The sequence below is a fragment of the Pongo pygmaeus genome, chromosome 3 (assembly GCF_028885625.2).
Source record: "Pongo pygmaeus isolate AG05252 chromosome 3, NHGRI_mPonPyg2-v2.0_pri, whole genome shotgun sequence".
In the NCBI taxonomy this organism is placed as follows: Eukaryota; Metazoa; Chordata; class Mammalia; order Primates; family Hominidae; genus Pongo; species Pongo pygmaeus.
In genome coordinates this window covers 163,328,682-163,347,841 of record NC_072376.2, presented here as the reverse complement: position 1 = coordinate 163,347,841, position 19,160 = coordinate 163,328,682, and the positions used below count along the sequence as shown (strand labels likewise).

Genomic DNA, 19,160 nt, shown 5'->3' with positions numbered 1-19,160 from the left:
GTATATATGTATATATAAATATATACAAAAAAGACATATATTTATATGTTATACTTTTTATATATAATATATGTATATATTTATATTATATATGTATAATATATGTATTTATATTACATATATTATACATGTATAGTATATATACTTTATATATATATATATCATATATGTATAATATATATGTATTTTTTTTTGAGACAGGGTCTCGCTCTGTCACCCAGGCTGGAGTGCAGTAGTGTGAACACGGCTCACTGCAGCTTCCTGGACTCACAGTCTTCCCACATCAGCCTCTCAAATAGCTGGGACTACAGGCACAGGTGCATGCCACCATACCTGGCTAAATTTTTTAATTTTTTTGTAGAGATGGGTCTTGCCATGTTGCTCAGGCTGGTCTTGAACTCCTGGAAACAAGCCATCCTTCTGTCTTGGCCTCCCAAAGTGCTGGGATTACAGGCCTTAACATGGTGCCTGGCCTAGAAATATATTATCATGGCTGGGCTTGGTGGCTCATTCCTGTAATCCCAGCACTTTGGGAGGCCGAGGCAGGCAGATCACCTGAGGTCAGGAGTTTGAGACTAGCCTGGCCAACATGCTGAAACCCCGTCTCTACTAAAAATACAAAAATTAACCTGGTGTGGTTACAGGCACCTATAATCTCAGCTACTAAGGAAGCTGAGGCATGAGAATTGCTTGAACTCAGGAGGCAGAGGTTGCAGTGAGCCAAGATTGCACCACTGCACTCCAGCCTGGGTGACACAGCAAGACTTCATCTCAAAAAAAAAAAAAAAAAAAGATACTATCGGTTAATATATTGCTAACTTTTTACCATTATTGAAATAGGTATAAAATTATAACCACCAACTCAAGTGTACAAGAAATATCCTAATTTGAACTCAGCCCTTCTTCATATTAGGCTGGTGAAAAATTCCTTCATAGTTATTAGATTGGTAGAGCAGGGACCTTCTTTTCTCAAGGCTTGAATGAGAATCCAGGCTTATGTGATACCTAGAAAACTAGCCTTCACATCTTTAGTCCATCGTTTTCTTCATTAGTCATATCTTTATTGTCTAAGATACATATGGTCTTTCGGAGGCAAGCAGCTCTGATGATTATACCAAGTTAGTGTTAGAAAATATTTGCTGATGCCAAAAGCCATGGTGCCAAGGGACTAGCTTCCCTATGTGCACCATGCATGGGGCCACTATGTACAGTAGGCAGATTGTTCTTCATGAAACGGCACTTGATTGAGAGAAGGAACAGAAGCTAAAATCCAGCCTGTACTTATTCCATTTATGAAACTGAATTCTCTTAGGACTACATTAGCCTAGAGGTGTTACCTTTCTTATATTTCACATAGAGGCACTGTATGGGCATATAGTGACCCTCTCACCATTCCCCATCTTCTGGATTCCTGCCTAACCTCTTCATCCCTTCTCCTTTCACCCAGGCTGGAAAAAAAAAAAAAAATGCTGACTGTAGATTTTGAGAACTTGCTTCCCTACTCTTGGAAAAAATTTATGCCTGTTTGGCTTCTCTCTCTTTAAAAATACTAACATTTGACTCCTCCTTCACCTAGATACCTCACATACTCTCTGTTTGCTTAGAGATTCACACAAGACAGAAAAGAAAGATGCCTTCAAGAGGCCTCTGCTCTGGACCCTGCAAATGTTCTTGAGAAAGGAAATGCCTGTCTACTCTTAAAATTAAAGGTGAAGGGAGTGAGAGGTGAAAAAATAGAGTAAAACACAAATACATATCTTGATAAATTTTAAGTGAAATGTTGAAAGCTAATTTTTAATTTTTAGTGTTTAAATTTTTAATTTTGAAATATGTTTACAATGCCCATTGTACAGAATTTACATAAAATGTTTCCTTAGGAAATCACAAAATCAATAGTAATTAAATGGAAACTGATGGTTATTACCTTCTTCCCAGCATGATAGAAATTATGTAGCTGAAAGACTTGAAAGTTTGAAATTGCTTTCTTCGTATCACTTATTTAAAAATTCTTGTTAGTTTTATGGGTGGTTTTGCTCCATTTAATTTCTAGTTTAACTAATTGAATTTATATTTAGGTTAAGGTGTCAATATTAAAGTAACATAATAATTCATACTAAATGTGTATTTAAAAATAAATTGGGCCAGGAATAAAATATATTTTGGGGAGGATTGCTTGAAGCCAGGAGTTTGAGACTAGCCTGGGCAACATAGCCAGACCCTGTCACTGCAAAAAATTGAAAAATTAGCCAGGCATGGTAGTGTATTCCTATAGTCCTAGCCACTTGGGAGGCTAAGGTGGAAAGATCGATTAAAGTTTGAGGTTACAGTGAACTATGATTGTGCCACTACTGTACTCCAACCTGGGTGACAGAGTGGGACCCTGTCTCTTAACCAAAACAAAAAACAAAAAACAAAAAAAACTTGTGGAGAATATTTGTTTTGAGCAAATAAATTTGTTGTCAATTTGTTGAGTAACCTGAATGAAATAACAGATGTAGAAGATACAGACAAATATACAAAATCATAATATTTTGGTGCTATATATTAGAAGGATTGAAAACTTCATTTTTGTAACAAATGCTATGAAATATCATTTGTTCCATTGTGCTTCCTCAAATTGGTGTTGGTAAGAGTACTTTTTAGGTATATTTTTACTATGCATTTAGGTATATTTTATTATGCATCTCTAATTTACAATAGAAATGACGAATCTCTCAAATTTTAAAACTCGGGGGAAAACTAGCACTTAAAATTCATCCATTATAATTATTGTTTTGAATCTAGGAGGATTATAAAACAAGAGCATGGTAGGTATAACCAGCAAAAGAAGGACACTATCTTCTAATCATGATAGAGTGTGAATGGGGGTGGAAGTGGGCAGCGGGTATTACTGAAATGAGAATAATTAGTATTTAATTAAGCAAATGCTGCTTTTGATTGTCAATGAACAAGGAAAGCATGTTCATCCCTCTTTACTGTAAAACAAGGCCTGGGAATAGTAACATTCATCTTCAGTAGCACAAGTATTATGAAGTGAAAATAACATATTTTGGTAAAATTTGTCAAAGCTGGAAATTAATTGAATACACACTTTGGCAATTAATACTAGAAAATTATATAGTGATTTATTGGGATAAATCACATTACAAAAATTCTTTTTCAATTAATTATTTATATAACAATTGCTATATATAGAGAGATAAATATATATATATGAAAGATATATGTATTCAGGATAGCCAGTTGTTTTCTCATCATGAAAATGCTAAAAGTTTAGAGTTTCTTTTCCTTTTTTAAAAATCACTTTGTATATAAGTTAAAAACTTATACTTAAAATGTTTAGCACTGCATGTACTATGTAAGTAGAACCCAGGCTTATTTGATGACTAAGGACACAGGCTTTACAGTTAAACAAGTCCTGGTCCAACTTCCATATTTATAATATATCAACTGGTAACGTTGGACAAAGCACTTTTTTGAGCCTTAGTTCATTTTTTAAGTAGAAATGATTGATACTTTACCTTGTAAAGTGGTTGTGAGATTAAATTTAATAAGGTTTATTAAGAGTTTATTTATTTATGGTATGAGAGTATGACTCATACCATGCAATAAGTGTTAGCTCAGACAAATTGGATATGGCTTTTTGCTTCATAAAATAACACACATCTGCATTTTCCTCTTTTGTCAATTAGAATTATATACATTGTTTTTGAAGATGAGAATCTTAAAATTTTTGTGTGATTATAGCCTAATTTTATTTATAGCTAAGCTTTAAACAAGGTCTTTTTTTTTTTTTAATTGTTCAGTTAAAATGCTTTTTAAGTCTAATGGTCAGGTGGTTGTCAGCCATTTGGAAGGAGAACAAGCTCATTTCTACCCTGCTTAGTTAATTATTGTGATTGTAAACAAAGGATGTACAATTCAAAGTCAGACAACATTTCACATGGATGATAGAGGTGATAATAGCTTAATTCCTGCTGGATTTTTTTTCTCTGCTCTGGCAAGTTCATACTGACCTTGTCCAAAATCTGATGACCTCCCTATTTTACTCAACTGTTTGGAAAGCCGGGCCTGCCATAGCTGGCCCTGAGGGGGTATCTGAAAGACCACTGAACCACTGACCCATGTCAAGACTGGATTTCAAGTCTGATCTACAGAGCCTCTGAAATAGTTATATATGGGGTTTATTACGCACAAAAGGCTAAACAGCTGCATTTTTCTGCTTATTAAATGTCATTATTAAAGTTACATATTGAATTTACTCAGTTTCTCATACAAGTCATTTTCTAGACTAATTTTAAATTTTGATCCTCTATCAGAGTTGGTATCTTTAAACTTGACCGTTTTGAAATGTGAGGAAAAGGTACTGACAAACCATGGCTAAACTGTAGTAAATTATCTTCCTGGTTGATGAAGAGACCAAGACAGTGGCATTTTAATGCTTAGAAAGATTTTGGGTTTTTCTGGCAAAAATTCCATATACCTCATAAAAAATCTAGTTAGGTTGTCATTATTGTTATAGCATGGTAATTTATGTTTATATCTTGTCAAACCTCAGTTATTACTAAAATGTTTGTATTTAAGAGTTTTGAGGTTATGAGACATGTCATGAAGGAAAGCCTATGAAAGCTATTTATACCAGTAAGATCTTATTTAAATTGGGTTGGATAGGATCTGTCTACCTTATGAGAAACTGTGACAGGGCTATGATATGCAAAGAAAAAAAAATTCCCTGTGTTTATTTTGTTCTTCTGAACAATAGAAAATGATCAGGTCCTTTTTTTGAATATCTAGTCAGTATCCTACAGTTTATAATATCACACTGTCTTTTATTTTTATATAGGAGTTGATCCCTGAATTTTATTATCTCCCTGAGATGTTTGTCAACTTCAATAATTATAATCTTGGAGTGATGGATGATGGGACAGTAGTGTCTGATGTCGAACTTCCTCCTTGGGCCAAAACCTCAGAAGAATTTGTTCACATAAACAGATTGGTAAGATAGTAATCATCTACTCTGTCTGTCATGAGCTTTTGCTCAAAGCATCTTTCATGTGTTGGTGTATAATCATTAACCCTTGCTCTTCTGGACAAAGCTGTAGGTGATAGGACTAACTGAAAGTGACATAATAGCTCAAGAATCCTTGTATATACTTTATGAAATGTTATTGAATTGATATATAATAGTTTATTTTATGCAGAAGTTAAGTTACATTCATATATACATGATGATTCAAAATTATAAGCGAAAGTTAGAAGTGAAATTGGGATTGTAAGTTTTTCCAAATATGAGCTTCTCTTTCCAGGAAAGGAACATAATTTTGTATTCCAGGTTAGAAGGCCATTGCACATTTTCATAATAGAAACAAGATTTTCAAATTATGTCCTGTATCTGTCATTTGAAGGAAATCTTCGTGTAATATTGAGAATATGAAAATGTTAAAAGCACATTGAATTTGTGCTTACAAACAACTCTTTAGTATCCTCTTTAGTGGATTCTTTAGTGTCCTTCATTATCTGGGTTCAGTATTATTTTTGAGACACTAATATGACTTTTCCTTTTTGCCTTTTAAGTTTCACAGAAGTTTGGAATCAGGGAGCTTTATTCTTAGTATTTAAAAGTAGAATCTTGGCCGGGTGCGGTGGCTCACACCTGTAATCCCAGCACTTTGGGAGGCCAAGGTGGGCGGATTACCTGAGGTCAGGAGTTTGAGACCAGCCTGCCCAACATGGTGAAACCCCACCTCTATTAAAAATACAAAAATTAGCTGGACGTGGTGGCAGGCGCCTGTAATCCCAGCTACTTGGGAGGCTGAGGCAGGAGAATTGCTTGAACCTGGGAGGCAGAGGTTGCAGTGAGCTGAGATCATGCCATTGTACTCCAGACTGGGTGACACAGTGAAACTCCGTCTCGAAAAAATAAAAAATAAAATAAATTTAAAAAATAAAAGTAGAATGTTTACCATACTCTACATTAAAAGTGAAATCTCAGTTGCATTATGTTTTTACTTCACATGTAAAAAAGGAAAATTATTGCATTTTTTTAATGTGGCATTCCTTTCTTTTCATACCAACAATTAATCCTATCTTCCAGATCCTATTACAGTCTCATTATTTTTGAAATTTTGGATTCTATATATGCTGGAAACAATGCAGGGGAGTGGAAAGAATATGTAAGCTTTAGAATCTGACCAGATTTCCCAATCCTTTATCAATCACATTGCTGGTTGTGGAACCTTAGCAGTTTAACCTTTCTGAGCCTTGGTTTCTTCATTTGTAATTTTGAAATTATGAGTAAACAATTGTAATTATGTATGTAAAATGCCTAGAATATTCTCTGGCTTATAGTAGGCACTCAGAAAATAGTAAATAATATTATTGTATCACAGTCTTATGGAACATGTTGCATTTTACTTTTACCCCAAGAATTTTTAAAGATTCTCACAAAGTTTCTGTGATTAAAGTGAGAGATGACGCTAAGCTTGCTCTGAAAGATACTGAAGGAAATGTCAAACCTTTAAATGCAGCAGGTGTCTATGGTCGTGTTTTTTTTCCCCAGGGATACACAAAAGTGAATAGAAGGTATATTCATACTACAACTTTTTTCTTTCAGTGATTTTTCTTTTAAAACAAATTCACTGAGGTATAATCTATATATAATAAAATACAACTTTTTAAAGTATGCAATTCAAGGAGTTTAGTAAGTGTATACAGTTATGTAACCGCCACTACAATCCAGCTTTAGAACACTCACGAGTACAAAAAGTTTCCTTGGGCCTCTTTATAGTCAGCCTCTGCTGCCACTGCCGGCTCCAGGCAATCACTGATTCTGTCTGTGTTTTGCTTTTCTAGAAATTTTATATTAATGGAATCATACAATATGTAGTCTTTTTATGCCTGTCTTCTTTCACTTAGCACGATGTTTTTTGAGATTCGTCCATGTTATGCATATATCAGTAGTTAATTTCTTTGTATTGCTGTATAGTATTCCATTTTATAGATATCACATTTTAAAATCTCTTTACTAGTTAATGGACTTTTTTTTCTAGTTTGGGCTATTATAAATATTTGCATGTAAGTCTTAGTGTGGACATCTGTTTTTATTTCTCTTGGGTAGATTTCTAGGAATTCCTGGGTCATATAATAAAAATGTTTACCGTTTTGTATTCCCACAATGTATGAAGTTTCAGTTTTTCCATATCCTTAACAAGACTTGGTATTGTCAGTCTTATTTATTTTAGCCATTCTAGTAGGTAGGTCATTGTTATTTTAATTTGCATTATCCTAATGACGAAAATGTTAATCATCTTTTCACCGACTTATTTGCTACTCATATATATATATATTCTTTGGTGAAGTATCCATTCAAATATTTTGCCTATTTTTAAATTGCGTTGTCTTTTTCTTAGTGAATTGTAAGAGATCTTTGTGTATTCTCCATAAAAGTCATTTGTCCAACATGTATTTTGAAAATATTTTTTAACTAGCTTTTTTTTCATTTTTTAGTGGTGTCTTTTGAATCACGATTTAAAAAATGTTTTAACTAAATATTAGATATTAAATATTTATACAATAAATAAAAGATACAAAATATCCTCATTATTGGTGAATATACTTTTAAGAAAAAATCATGTTCTGATCATTTTTTTATTGACACACTTTTTCTCAAATATGACTTGAAATTTTAAGTCTCAAGAGAATCAGTTTCTGTTAATCATTACCATAGTTAGTATTATTAATAATATAAAGAAGTTTGTTAGTATGTTTACTTCACTTTAAAGGAGCTCTAAAAGGCAGAAACATTTGAATAAGTTATATATTAAGTTTTTCACCAACATTTTGACAATTAAAAAATTTAATTGTATAAGTTAAGGAAAGCCGCTCTCCTGACAGTACCTCCCATCTCTACCCTCACTGCCTTCACCTCAGAAGAGCCAGGTCTATTTGGGACAGGTTTACAAGGGCACTAAGGAAAAGAAGATTGTGGTTTATCAAATGCTTTTGGCTACCCACGCTCTAAACTTGGACATGATTGTAAAGTTGTATACCAGATAATATTTTGCAGTATTAACTGTGCATTTGTTATAACATTATTATTAAGTTTACTTAATATTTTTCTCAGTGATTCCTACTGCTTGAGTTTTATAGATGTCTTCATTGTTTAGACTCTGAATTAGCTTACATTCCTAAACAGAACTGTGTATAAAATCACTGCAATTCAAATGCAAACATAGTTTAAAGTTGACTGTATATCTGGTCATTTTAATTCATAATTAGGAAAGATACTTGATTTTACATATATGTGCCTTTATGAAAGAATTTAATACCTCATTCATTCATTCCAAATATTTATTTTACACCTCTGATGAACAAAGTTTCCTTACAATATAGTCTATATTGATTCATTTTGTAATTTCTTTTTAACTTTCTACAAGTGACTAAATTGTTAGTATGGTATCTTATGTATTGGTTAGCATATTGTCACATAAGAGTTTCATCCCCCTCCTCTTTTTGGTTTACCACTTCAAGTCCACAGATTTTATGCAATGATTGCAGCTCATGAAATGCATACTACTTTGATCTGTGACCTTTTTGTGGTGCTAATCGGGTTCCTGATATCATTATACCTTACTCATTAATCATATTTCCTGCAGCCCGTCAGGCAGCCAGACAGCACAATCCCTGTTTTCAGCCCTCTGTTGGCAGGTTTCTGCTTTTCCAGATTATTACAGACGATACTTCGGCTTCTCATAGCCAGAGCCACATCAAGCTGTGTGTTACAATTAAAGTCAGATGGTCCTCAGGTTGAACAGGGATATAGTATTGCAGCTGTCCCTCTTCCTGGAACAAACCAGCACCAAGAACAGATGATCTATAGGACAGTGAATGATAACAGATTATACAATACTTGGTTGGTAGCAGGGGATCAGAGAATTAATTAACTGACATACTCATTTTAAGATACCCAGCATGTCTTTTTTAAGTATTTGGTTGTTAATTCAAGAGGATAGGATATTTTTAGGAGCATGATTTTGGTAGTGAACCAGTAATGCTGCATTCTCTGTTTGTGTTAGAGGACTGTAACTACTGTCTCACCCAACGACTCTTATCCTCAGTTTTCTGTAAGTAATGAAGATCTAAATGTAGGATTGGAAAACTGGCTAAGTGGATGGGCTTATGAACAGAAGATAATATCCTACATATTTTAGAAGGAAAACTCACCTAAATTTCATTAGTTTTTCAGAGAAGTAAACTATATTTTGTTCTGAACAGTTGGAATCAGGGTAAAACCAAAGCAGTCTTAATTATATCCCTGAGATTGGTCCCTGTTATCTACTATTACCTGAACAAGGAAAAAAATTTATTTCAGATACTGCATCAGAAATATAAATGAGAAACAGGCTTTCATACTTTCACATAATAGAAAAATTTCTGAGTTCGGAATGCCCATCATCTGTCTCTTAAGATATAATGTCAGTGTTTAGACCTATATATTATACTGCCTCTTATAACCTTCAAGTTTCATGTTGAATAAGAGTCAAAGAAAACCATACTCTGGGCAGAATCACTAAAAGTTGGCCTTTAAAAGTAGAGCGTTTTGTTTTAGCCAAAGGATATATAATATACATAATTGATTCAAATTATAATAGTTCATTCATTTAACATGTATTTATTGAGTGCTTGCTTATGGACCAGCACTATTAGATTCGATGAATAAGAGACAATATCCCTATTTGTTTGGAGATTACCTTCTCTTTGATACCTTGTTGAAGTAGAAAGCTTCTCAAGGCCTGGAGGTGGGATTAATATAGCAAAGGAAGCGTTCTCTTGTTGAATTGTCCTAAGGTTACCAGTTAAAATCGCATTTACTTTTGTGTATGTTCTATAGCTTTTGTCTCCTCTACTATTTCATAATGGTGACACAAATAGTACTCACTTAACAAGGTAAAGAAAAATAAAATGAATATACTATCAGCTTTCCATTATCATCAGAGAATATGTGGACAAATTAAAAGAGATGCTGTCCTTTTATAGTATTGCCTGACAGGAAAAAACAAGGTTGATGAAGAAATAAAATCTAAATTTGTTTCTATCATTGCTAAAATTTAAATCTATTCAACATAAACCTTTATAGATCTTACACCTCTGAATGAATTAGGGCAATCTTGTATAATTTTTTTCTCTGAATGAAAAATTTACACTTCTCAAGTGATGACAGCAAAGAGACAGTCTCATGCCCCCCACTGAACAAGAGTGGGGAAATGACATTCTTAAGACCACTGACCAGACAACATTTAAAAAAAAAAAAATTTTTGGAATTGAAATGCCAGAAGCTTTTTTCAAATTGTTGTTTTTGTTGTTGTTATTGTTTCCTTTTCATTTTCCATATTGATAATGATGTGGCCAAGAATGTAAACAGCCGTGGTGGCTGCAGTTGGAAATAATTATTGTTAGCTGAGGTTATCTCCCTCTCATGTCTTCATCCTGTTTACTCCCAGTGCAGTGGTTGGATTTTGGATTTAAATTCCCTGGGAATGTAGGAAGATAGGTATGAAGAGTCTAAAATTACTATTGTTTGGTTTGCTTTTAGCCGTGATGTGTAATTTACTGTGAAATTTTTAGTTAAAAAAGGAGGACACCTAAATAAGATGAAAAAAAGATTTACCATATTGATAGATTGTTAATTCTCCCCAAATTTATTTATAAAGTCAATATAAAAATACAAAAACTATTCAATAGGTTTACTTTGTTTTGTTGGAAGATGATAAACTGATTTTAAAGAGCAAAGGACCATTATGGCCAAAATCCTCTTGGGGAACAAGAGCAGATTTCAGAGGGACTTGCTTTACCAGATATCAAAAATTATTATAAAGCTATAGTAATTAGGGAAGGAGAAGTAGTACAAGAAAAGTGAACAGAGAACCCAGAAATAGACCAGGATATATAAAGAAACCTCATCAGTTATAGAGCTGGTATTGCAGAACTGTGGGGAAAGGAAGGACTTTTCAATTTAGGATTCTGAGATAAATATCTTATTAGTTTCCTAGGGCTTCTGTAACAAAGTATGATTATCTGGGTGGAAACAACAGAAATTTATTGTCTCACAGGTTTGGAGGCTAGAGGTCTGAAATCAAGGTTTAGCAGGGTTGATTTCTCCTAAATGCTGTACGGGAAGGACCTGTTCTAGCCCTCTGATTGGCTTATATATGGCTGTCTTCTCCTTGTGTCTCTTCACATCATCCTCCCTCTATGCATGTCTGTCTGTCCAAATTTTTCCTTTTAATAAGGACACCATTCATATTAGGTTAAGGACTCACCCTACTCCAGTATGGCCTATCCTAAATAAAGACTTCTGTAATGACCCAATTTTCAAATAAGGCCACCTTCTGAGGTGCTGTTAGGTTGAAACTTTAACATAAAAATTTGGGGGGAGTGGCCACAATTCAACCTATGGCAGATATATGGGGAAAAAAATTTTAATTGGAACCTTATTTTATGCCACAAACAAAATGAAAGTATATTAAAGCTTTATATATAAAGGTAAAACTATAAACTTTAACAAGATAATACAGGAGAATTTCTATGTGATGTTGGAATAGGGAAAGATTTTCAAGCAAGAAACAAAAAAGTGAAATATGATATATTATATAAATTGATTTTTGGTTGTTAAACCAACCTTGCATTCACGAATATATTACACTTATATGTTTTAAGTTCTTTTGATATGTCCTGGATTTTTGTTTTGTTAGTATTTTCTTGAGGAATTACTACTTTTGAGGATTTTTGAATCTATATTTATGAGGAATATTAGTTTGTAGTTTTCTTGTGATATCCTCATCTGACTTTATTATCAGGGTAATACTAGTTTCATAGAATGAGACATGGCAGTGTTCCTTCTTCCTCTATATTTTTGAAGGACTTTGTGAAGGCTACGTATTATTTCTTCTTTAAATGTTTGGTGGAATTCACCACTGACGCTATTTAGGCATGGCCTTTTCTTTGTGAGAAGATTTTAAATTACCAAATCAGTTTTTTTACTTTTTATAGGTCTATTGAGATTTTTTTTATTTTTTCTAGACTCTATGTCAGTAATTTATTTCTTTCTTGGAATTTGTCCATTTAATCTAAGTTGTCTAATTTATTTTTATAAAGTTGTTCATAGTATGACTTATTATCATTTTAATTTCTCTAAGGTTAGTAATGATATTACCTCATTTATACTGATTTTTGGTAATTGGTATTATCTTTTTTTCTAGTTCAGTCTTGCTAAAAAGTTTTGTTAATTTTGTTGTCTTTTCAAAGAGCCAACTTTTTGTTTCACTGGTTTCCTCTATGGTGTCGCTGTGTTCTCTTTTGTTGAGTTTTCACTCTAATATTCATTCTTTCTTTCCTTTTGCTTGCTTTGGGTTTAGTTTACTCTAACCAGATTATTAAATTGGAAAACTAGTTTTTTTATTTGAGTTCTTCTCTTCCAATATCAGGTTTTCCAATTACAATTTTCTCTTTATGTGTGGTTTTTGCTGTATCTCGTAAATTTTGATATTTTGTTTCCTTGTTTTCATTCAGCTTATGCAATTTTCTAATATTCCTGTGGTTTCTTTCTTGGCTTATGGATTGTTTAGAAGTGCATTGCTTGGTTTCCAAATATTTTCCAAAATCCCCTTCTGTATTTTCCAAATCTGTATTTTCCGAATTTTCTCCTGTATTTTCTATTTTTAATTTCATTGTGATTGGAGAGCATACTGTGTATGATTTCAGTTGCTTAAAATGTATTGAGACTTGTTTTCAACCTAGCATGGGGTCTCTGTGGGAGAATTCTTCATGTTATCTTTAGAAGAATGGATATTCTGCTATTGTTGAGTGTTCTGTGGATGTCAGTTGATTGACTTGGTTTTTTGTGTTTAACTATTCTATATCTTTGCTGACTTTCTGTCTAGTTGTTTTTTTGTGTTTGTTTTTGTTTTACTAGTGGGATACTGAAGTCTCCAAATGCTGTTTTCAATTCTATCAGTTTTTGCTTCATGTATATTTGGGCTCTGTTGTTAAATGCATATGTTAGTTTCCTATAGCTGCTGTAGCAAATTACTGCAAACACTTGGTGGCTTAAACAGCAGAAATTTATTCTTTCACAGTTCTAGAGTCCAGAAATCTGAAATCAGTATCACATTCCGTCCAGAGGATGTCTGCCTGTGTCTTCACATTGCCTTCTTTTCCGTCTATAGCCAAATCTCTCCCGGTCTCCATTTTCTAAAGATACATGTGATTGCATTTAGGGTCCTCCCTCATAATCAGGATAATCTTCCCATCTCAAAATCCTCAGTTGAGGCCAAGTCATGCCTGTAATCCCAGCACTTTGGGAGGCCAAGGCAGGCAGATCACCTGAGGTCAGGAGGTCAAGACCAGCCTGGCCAACATGGCAAAACCCCATCTCTACTAAAAATACAAAAAATTAGCTAGGCATGGAGGCGTGTGCCTGTAGTTCCAGCTACTGGGGAGCCTGAGGCAGGAGGATCGCTTGAACCTGGGAGGTGGAGGTTGCAGTGAGCTGCAATTATGCCACTGCACTCCAGCCTGGGCGACAGAGTGAGATTCTGTCTCCAAAAAAAAAATTCCTCAATTTAATGACATTGCAAAGAACCTTTTCCCATATAATGTAGCATTTTACAGATTCCAGGGAGTCGGACCTGATATCTTCCTGGGGTTGAGGGGTACATTTTTCAGCCTATCACAGTGCATATATGTTTATAATTGTTATGTCTTCCTGATAAATTAACCAACTTTTTAGTCATAAATTGTCTCTGTTTGTTTTTAGTAATTTTTGAGTCTGTTTTGCCTGATACTGTTAAAGCCACTTCAGTTCTCTTATGGTAACTGTTTGCATGGTATACCTTTTTCCATTATTTTATTTTCAACCTATTTTTTTGGATTTTGGACACTTTCAAAATGTCTTTTGTAGATAGCGTATAGTTGGATCATGTTACTTATCTAGACTGACAATCTCTGCCATTTGAAGTGTTTATTCACATTTAATGTTATTATTGATAGCATAATAGCACAATCCAGATAGCATCCAATAGCATAATCCAGAAATAGATCAGCACATGTAAAGAAATCTCATCTAGTATAGAGTTCTATAATAGTTGGATTCATGTCTACCATTTTATTAATTATTTTCTTTAGTCTTGGGTCTTTTTGTTTTTCTGTTCCTCCTTTATCATCTTTGTTGTATTAAATAATATTTCTGTTCTACTATTTTCATTAATTTTTTTTACTATGTATTTGTTTTAGTTCTTTTCTTAGTCATATTTATAGAGACTACAATATACATTTTATTTTTTGAGACAGAATCTCACTCTGTCACCCAGGCTAGAGTGTAGTGGTACAATCACGGCTCACTGCAGTCTCAACCTCCTGGGCTCAAGCTATCCTCTCACCACAGCCTCCTGAGTAGCTGGGAGTACAAACGTGTGCCACTACACCCAGCTAAGTTTTTTATTTTTCATAGAGATGAGGTCTCACTATGTTGCCCAAGCTGGTCTTGAACTCCTGACCTCAAGCAATCCTCTCATCTTGGCTTCTCAAGGTGCTGGGCTTATAGGCATGAGCCACTGTGCCCAGTCTGCATTTTAAATTATCACAATTTACTTCAGGTTAATACCAACTTAATTCCAGTAAAATATAGCAGCTTTGCTCCAACTCAGCTCCATTCCTTACCCCTAATTTGTGCTATTATATATATATATATATATATTACATTTATATATAAGCCTACTATGCAGTGTTATAAATGTTGTGTTATATGATCTTTTATCTCCTAAAGAAGTTAAGAGAAGGAGAAAAAATATCTGTTAATTGTATTCACTACTTTACCTTAATAGAAACATTTCAAAATGGCATCAGAAGAGTGCATCAGGTACTCAGCATCATCTAGGAATGGAATTAAAACGTCATACAGTAAAAGTTCTATAGAATTGAGGTTTACACTTTCAAATACCAGTGGTTTTCACCATTTCCCTTGAAAAGAAATCTTTTTATGAAATGGATTACACATTTCTTTGCCTCTTAAATGGAGAATTCTTTCTGAAATTAAATCTTAAATAGCCTTTTCTATATTACTAACAATTGAATATTCCAGACATTTTCCATGATGCCTTGAAGTTTCTGAGATGCATAGAGCTTTTTGTTCCTCACTTAAAATGACCTACATTCCTTTGCTTTCTTTTAGCTTTTCTGTCAGCATTCAAAGTTCTCTTCTATGTCAGATGTCACTTCTCTGTCAGGGTTTCCATCTTGTTGTGATTGATTATGTTATTTAATGCATATATGGCTGGGTTAAAAACTTGAGGAATGACCCAATGCCTCCCACCGTTAAAGTTCATGAGCTTTTTGCTTGTTTTCCTCTTGGCCTTCAGTTGCTTTGAGTTTGACTGTGTTCTAGATTCTCTGAACACCTAAATTCTGAACTCTGGATAAATTAGAGTAAACCGCATTTTGTTTAGTGACATGTTATTGTGCTAGATACAAACTAAATAAAATAAAATGACACTATTTCTAATATATGCTACATCCATGGTAGAAAAGTATTCAAATTCTGTGTTTATTCTGGGGTAAGTAACTTCTATGATTTTCTACCATGTTGTTAGTATTTCATTAAAATATATTAATGATTTTTAAATTTTGGAAAGAATAATAGAAAATTCCTCCCCATGGGTATCTCATCTATATAATTGAAAAGGATTGTCTAATAGTGGTTACTCTTCCCTATAGACTTCAGCCTCAGTGATATAGCTGAAAGTGTGGGGGGAAATGCCAGATTTCTCCCTCTTCCTGACACAGGAACCTGTAATAGTTAGGCTTCTAGCTTGAGTTACTCCTCATGCTTTTCTTACTCACCACAGTGCCTGCCACATGTTCTTCTCATCGTTGCAGTATGGGCCTACCCTACTCCTTTTTTAGCCAAATGATACCCTAAAGCGTGCAACATTACCCTTCTTATCACTATGCTCTCAAAAAGCAAAATAATCTAAAAACTTACAAATACTCTTCTCAGAACTCTCATCTTCTTTGAAACATTTCAGAAACACCCCTATATATTATTTCCCAATTATTACTTGAGATGGTATTGTGCAGATAGCTGATCTAATTCATTTTAGAGCAGTTTTTCAATTATTTCTCTTTATTGATTATTAAACATTTCTTCATGTGAGATTCAGTAATGTCCATAATTAAATTGCAAAGACCCTGCCAGACCCTTTGGAGTTCAGAATCTTCTATGGTGCATGAATTTGGCACAGTGGCTGCTCATGATATCAATAGTAATTACACCTTATAACTATTTGACACTTTATTCAAAATACTTCTAGTTTGGGTGGTGTTTTTTTTTTTTTTTTGAGACAGAGTCTCGCTCTGTCGCCCAGGCTGGAGTACGGTGGCACAATCTCAGCTCACTGCAACCTCTGCCTTCCAGGTTCAAGCAATTCTCCTACCTTAGCCTCCCAAGTAGCTGGGACTACAGGCACTCACCACCACACCTGGCTAATTTTTTGTATTTTTAGTAGAGACTGGGTTTCACCATGTTGGTCAGGCTGGTCTCAAACTCCTTAAACTCCTGACCTCAAATGATCTGCCCACCTCAGCCTCCCAAAGTGCTGGGATTACAGGTGTGAGCCACTGTGCCCAGCCAGGTGTATATTTTGTCATCTATTTCTTAATTTCATAATTTCATAATTTCTTTCTTTAAGGTTTTGAAATACCTTTTTGCACTGACTTCAGGAAAAAGAAATAAACAAAACTTCGTTTATGGTAACTTAGTGCTTGTCCAAAGTTACTATAGGTTTGAAGTTAAAAAAAAGAAGGGGAAGGAGAAGGGAAAGGAGAAGGAGAAGAAGAAGAAGAATAAAGATAGATACTTTTTATAATAAATAAAGTTAAAAGATGGCTAGAAATCCCAGTATTTAATTTTTCATTTTTAATCTTTGTGTAAATTATCATGGTAGTGTGCTGCCAGTTACAGCTGGTAGTCATCGTTTCTGCCAGGGGCTAATGATAATGGCTAGAGAAGAGAAGTGAGGCTAATGGGCTTGCAATATGAAATTCACAAGAAGAAATTGAATTCACAGAGGAATGCTTGCTCACCAAGTTCACCTTGCCACCACCATTGCTTTCAGTAGTGCTCTGATTACAGGCAACTTCTGCCCAGTGGTGCTGTGCAGGAGCTACCTGTAACCCCTCCCCTGCCTGTGTTTCTGGCATTGGGCCATGGCACCTGCAGTGGCAATCTATCTGAAAAGCAGCGGCTCTGCTGTGGATTTTGTTCTGCCTCTGGATGCTTTCATGCAACTCTGCACAGGGTTACCCGATAAATGACTGCTTACTGTGGTATTTATGTCTGTTTGATTTGCTGGTAACTGTTGTATCTCAAACGAAAATTTTTTAGCAAAGACTTCTGTATATACTAGCAAATTTCCTTGATTATGTTAAGCACTGTGACCTTCCCACCTACCCCCAAAAAAAAGAAAAAGAAAGAAGAGGATTGCCACATGCTTATCCAGAACGGCTTAGTTTTTTGTGGTCCGGTTGATTCCTTTCTATATTTTTAATGATAATTCTATATTTTAGAATTTATATATAGAGAGATAGATAATTCTATATTTTAGAATTATCATTAGAAAATAGAGAAACTTTAGGATAAATATCAAAGTATTGCAATGCTAGGAAACAATGAATAGTTGTGTGAGTATTATATAAATAAACAAAGGTAGGCCATTTTTTCTCTCCACTAACAGTTATTCTAAATAAATGTTAAGCTACTTTCTAAAGAAAAAGTAGATATTCTGATTCTTGTTTTTAAGCAAAGGCAAATTTAGTTTGTATTATTTTTATTGTATTAAATGCCATGACTATAGTACCTGGTTTTTATTTCGAAAAATTTATATCTCAAAATTTTCTGAGGCACTTAGAATTTCTATAGCTTAAATCAATTTTTGAGTTTTTGTTTCTTTTCTTCCCCCCCTTTTTTCTTTCTTAATCAGTTATTCATTCACTTTATCGTTTCACTTTTTTTGTTCATATACTTATGCCATACTAAAAATAAAATATTTTGTTTGTAGCAATATGCTTAGGCGTTGTTTTTAAAATAAGTTCTTTTTTTTGGTCTACGGCTGTACCACCCTAAATGTGCCTGATCTCTTCTAAAATAAGTTCTTTTTTTGTATTTTATTTCCAAATAATTTCAAACTTACAAAAACTTGCAAAAAAAAAAAAAAAATAGCACACAGATTTCTTTTTTTTTTTTTTTTTTTTAGTAGAGACGGTGTTTCACTGTGTTAGTCAGGATGGTCTCGATCTCCTGACCTTGTAATTCGCCCATCTCGGCCTCCCAAAGTGCTGGGATTACAGGCGTGAGCCGCCGCACCCACAGAATTCTTATACACTTTTCTCAGGTTCACTATTGTTAACCTTTTTCCCTCCCTCTTTTTTATGTGAGTTTTCCCTCTCCCTCCCTTCCTCCTCTCTCCTCTTTTTTCACCCTGTCTGTGGTATATGTGTATATACTCACACACCCACATAATTATACATACACACAATATTTTTACTGAATCCCTTAAGGTAAGTTACATACTTCATGGTCTTTTACCTCTAAATATTTCAGTGTGTACCTCCTAAAAATAGGGATATTTTCTTATGTAACTACAGCACAGTTATCCATTTTATAAACTTATGTTGATGTAATACTTTCATCTAATTTACTCTTCATATATACCCACTTTTGTTAGTGATACATAACATGTAGTATTTATATCATTTTTACGCTGCAATATGGGATCCAGTTTAGGGTAAATTACTGCTTTTAGTTGCCATGTAAATTCTTAGAAGTTACTTTTCCTGTAACCCTACTTGTATTAGTTTCCCAGGGCTGCCATTACAAAGTATAGTAAGTCCTCACTTAACATCACGGATAAGTTCTTGGAAACTGGGACTTTAAGTGAAATAATTACAATAGGTTCTCAGATAATGTCATTTAGTTATGATGTTATAAGAAAAAAAAATTGCTTTCATTGTATGTCATTTTGCTTACAGTCACAGTTTCCAAGAACCTATTGACAATGTTAAGTGAGTAATTACTGTCCCACAAACTGCATGGCTTAAACAACATACGT

General features: G+C 34.0%; 1 protein-coding gene across 5 annotated transcripts in view; it reads left to right on the top strand.

Annotated features, from left to right (window-relative positions):
* Nucleotides 1-19,160, top strand: part of LRBA (LPS responsive beige-like anchor protein) — a 764,782-nt gene that overhangs the window by 609,672 nt on the left and 135,950 nt on the right. For all 5 annotated transcript variants that reach the window (XM_054484859.2, XM_054484861.2, XM_054484860.2 and 2 more), the window contains one exon: nt 4,844-4,996. In XM_054484859.2, the coding sequence (XP_054340834.1) occupies nt 4,844-4,996 (153 nt within the window). The remainder of the gene's footprint in view (nt 1-4,843; nt 4,997-19,160) is intronic.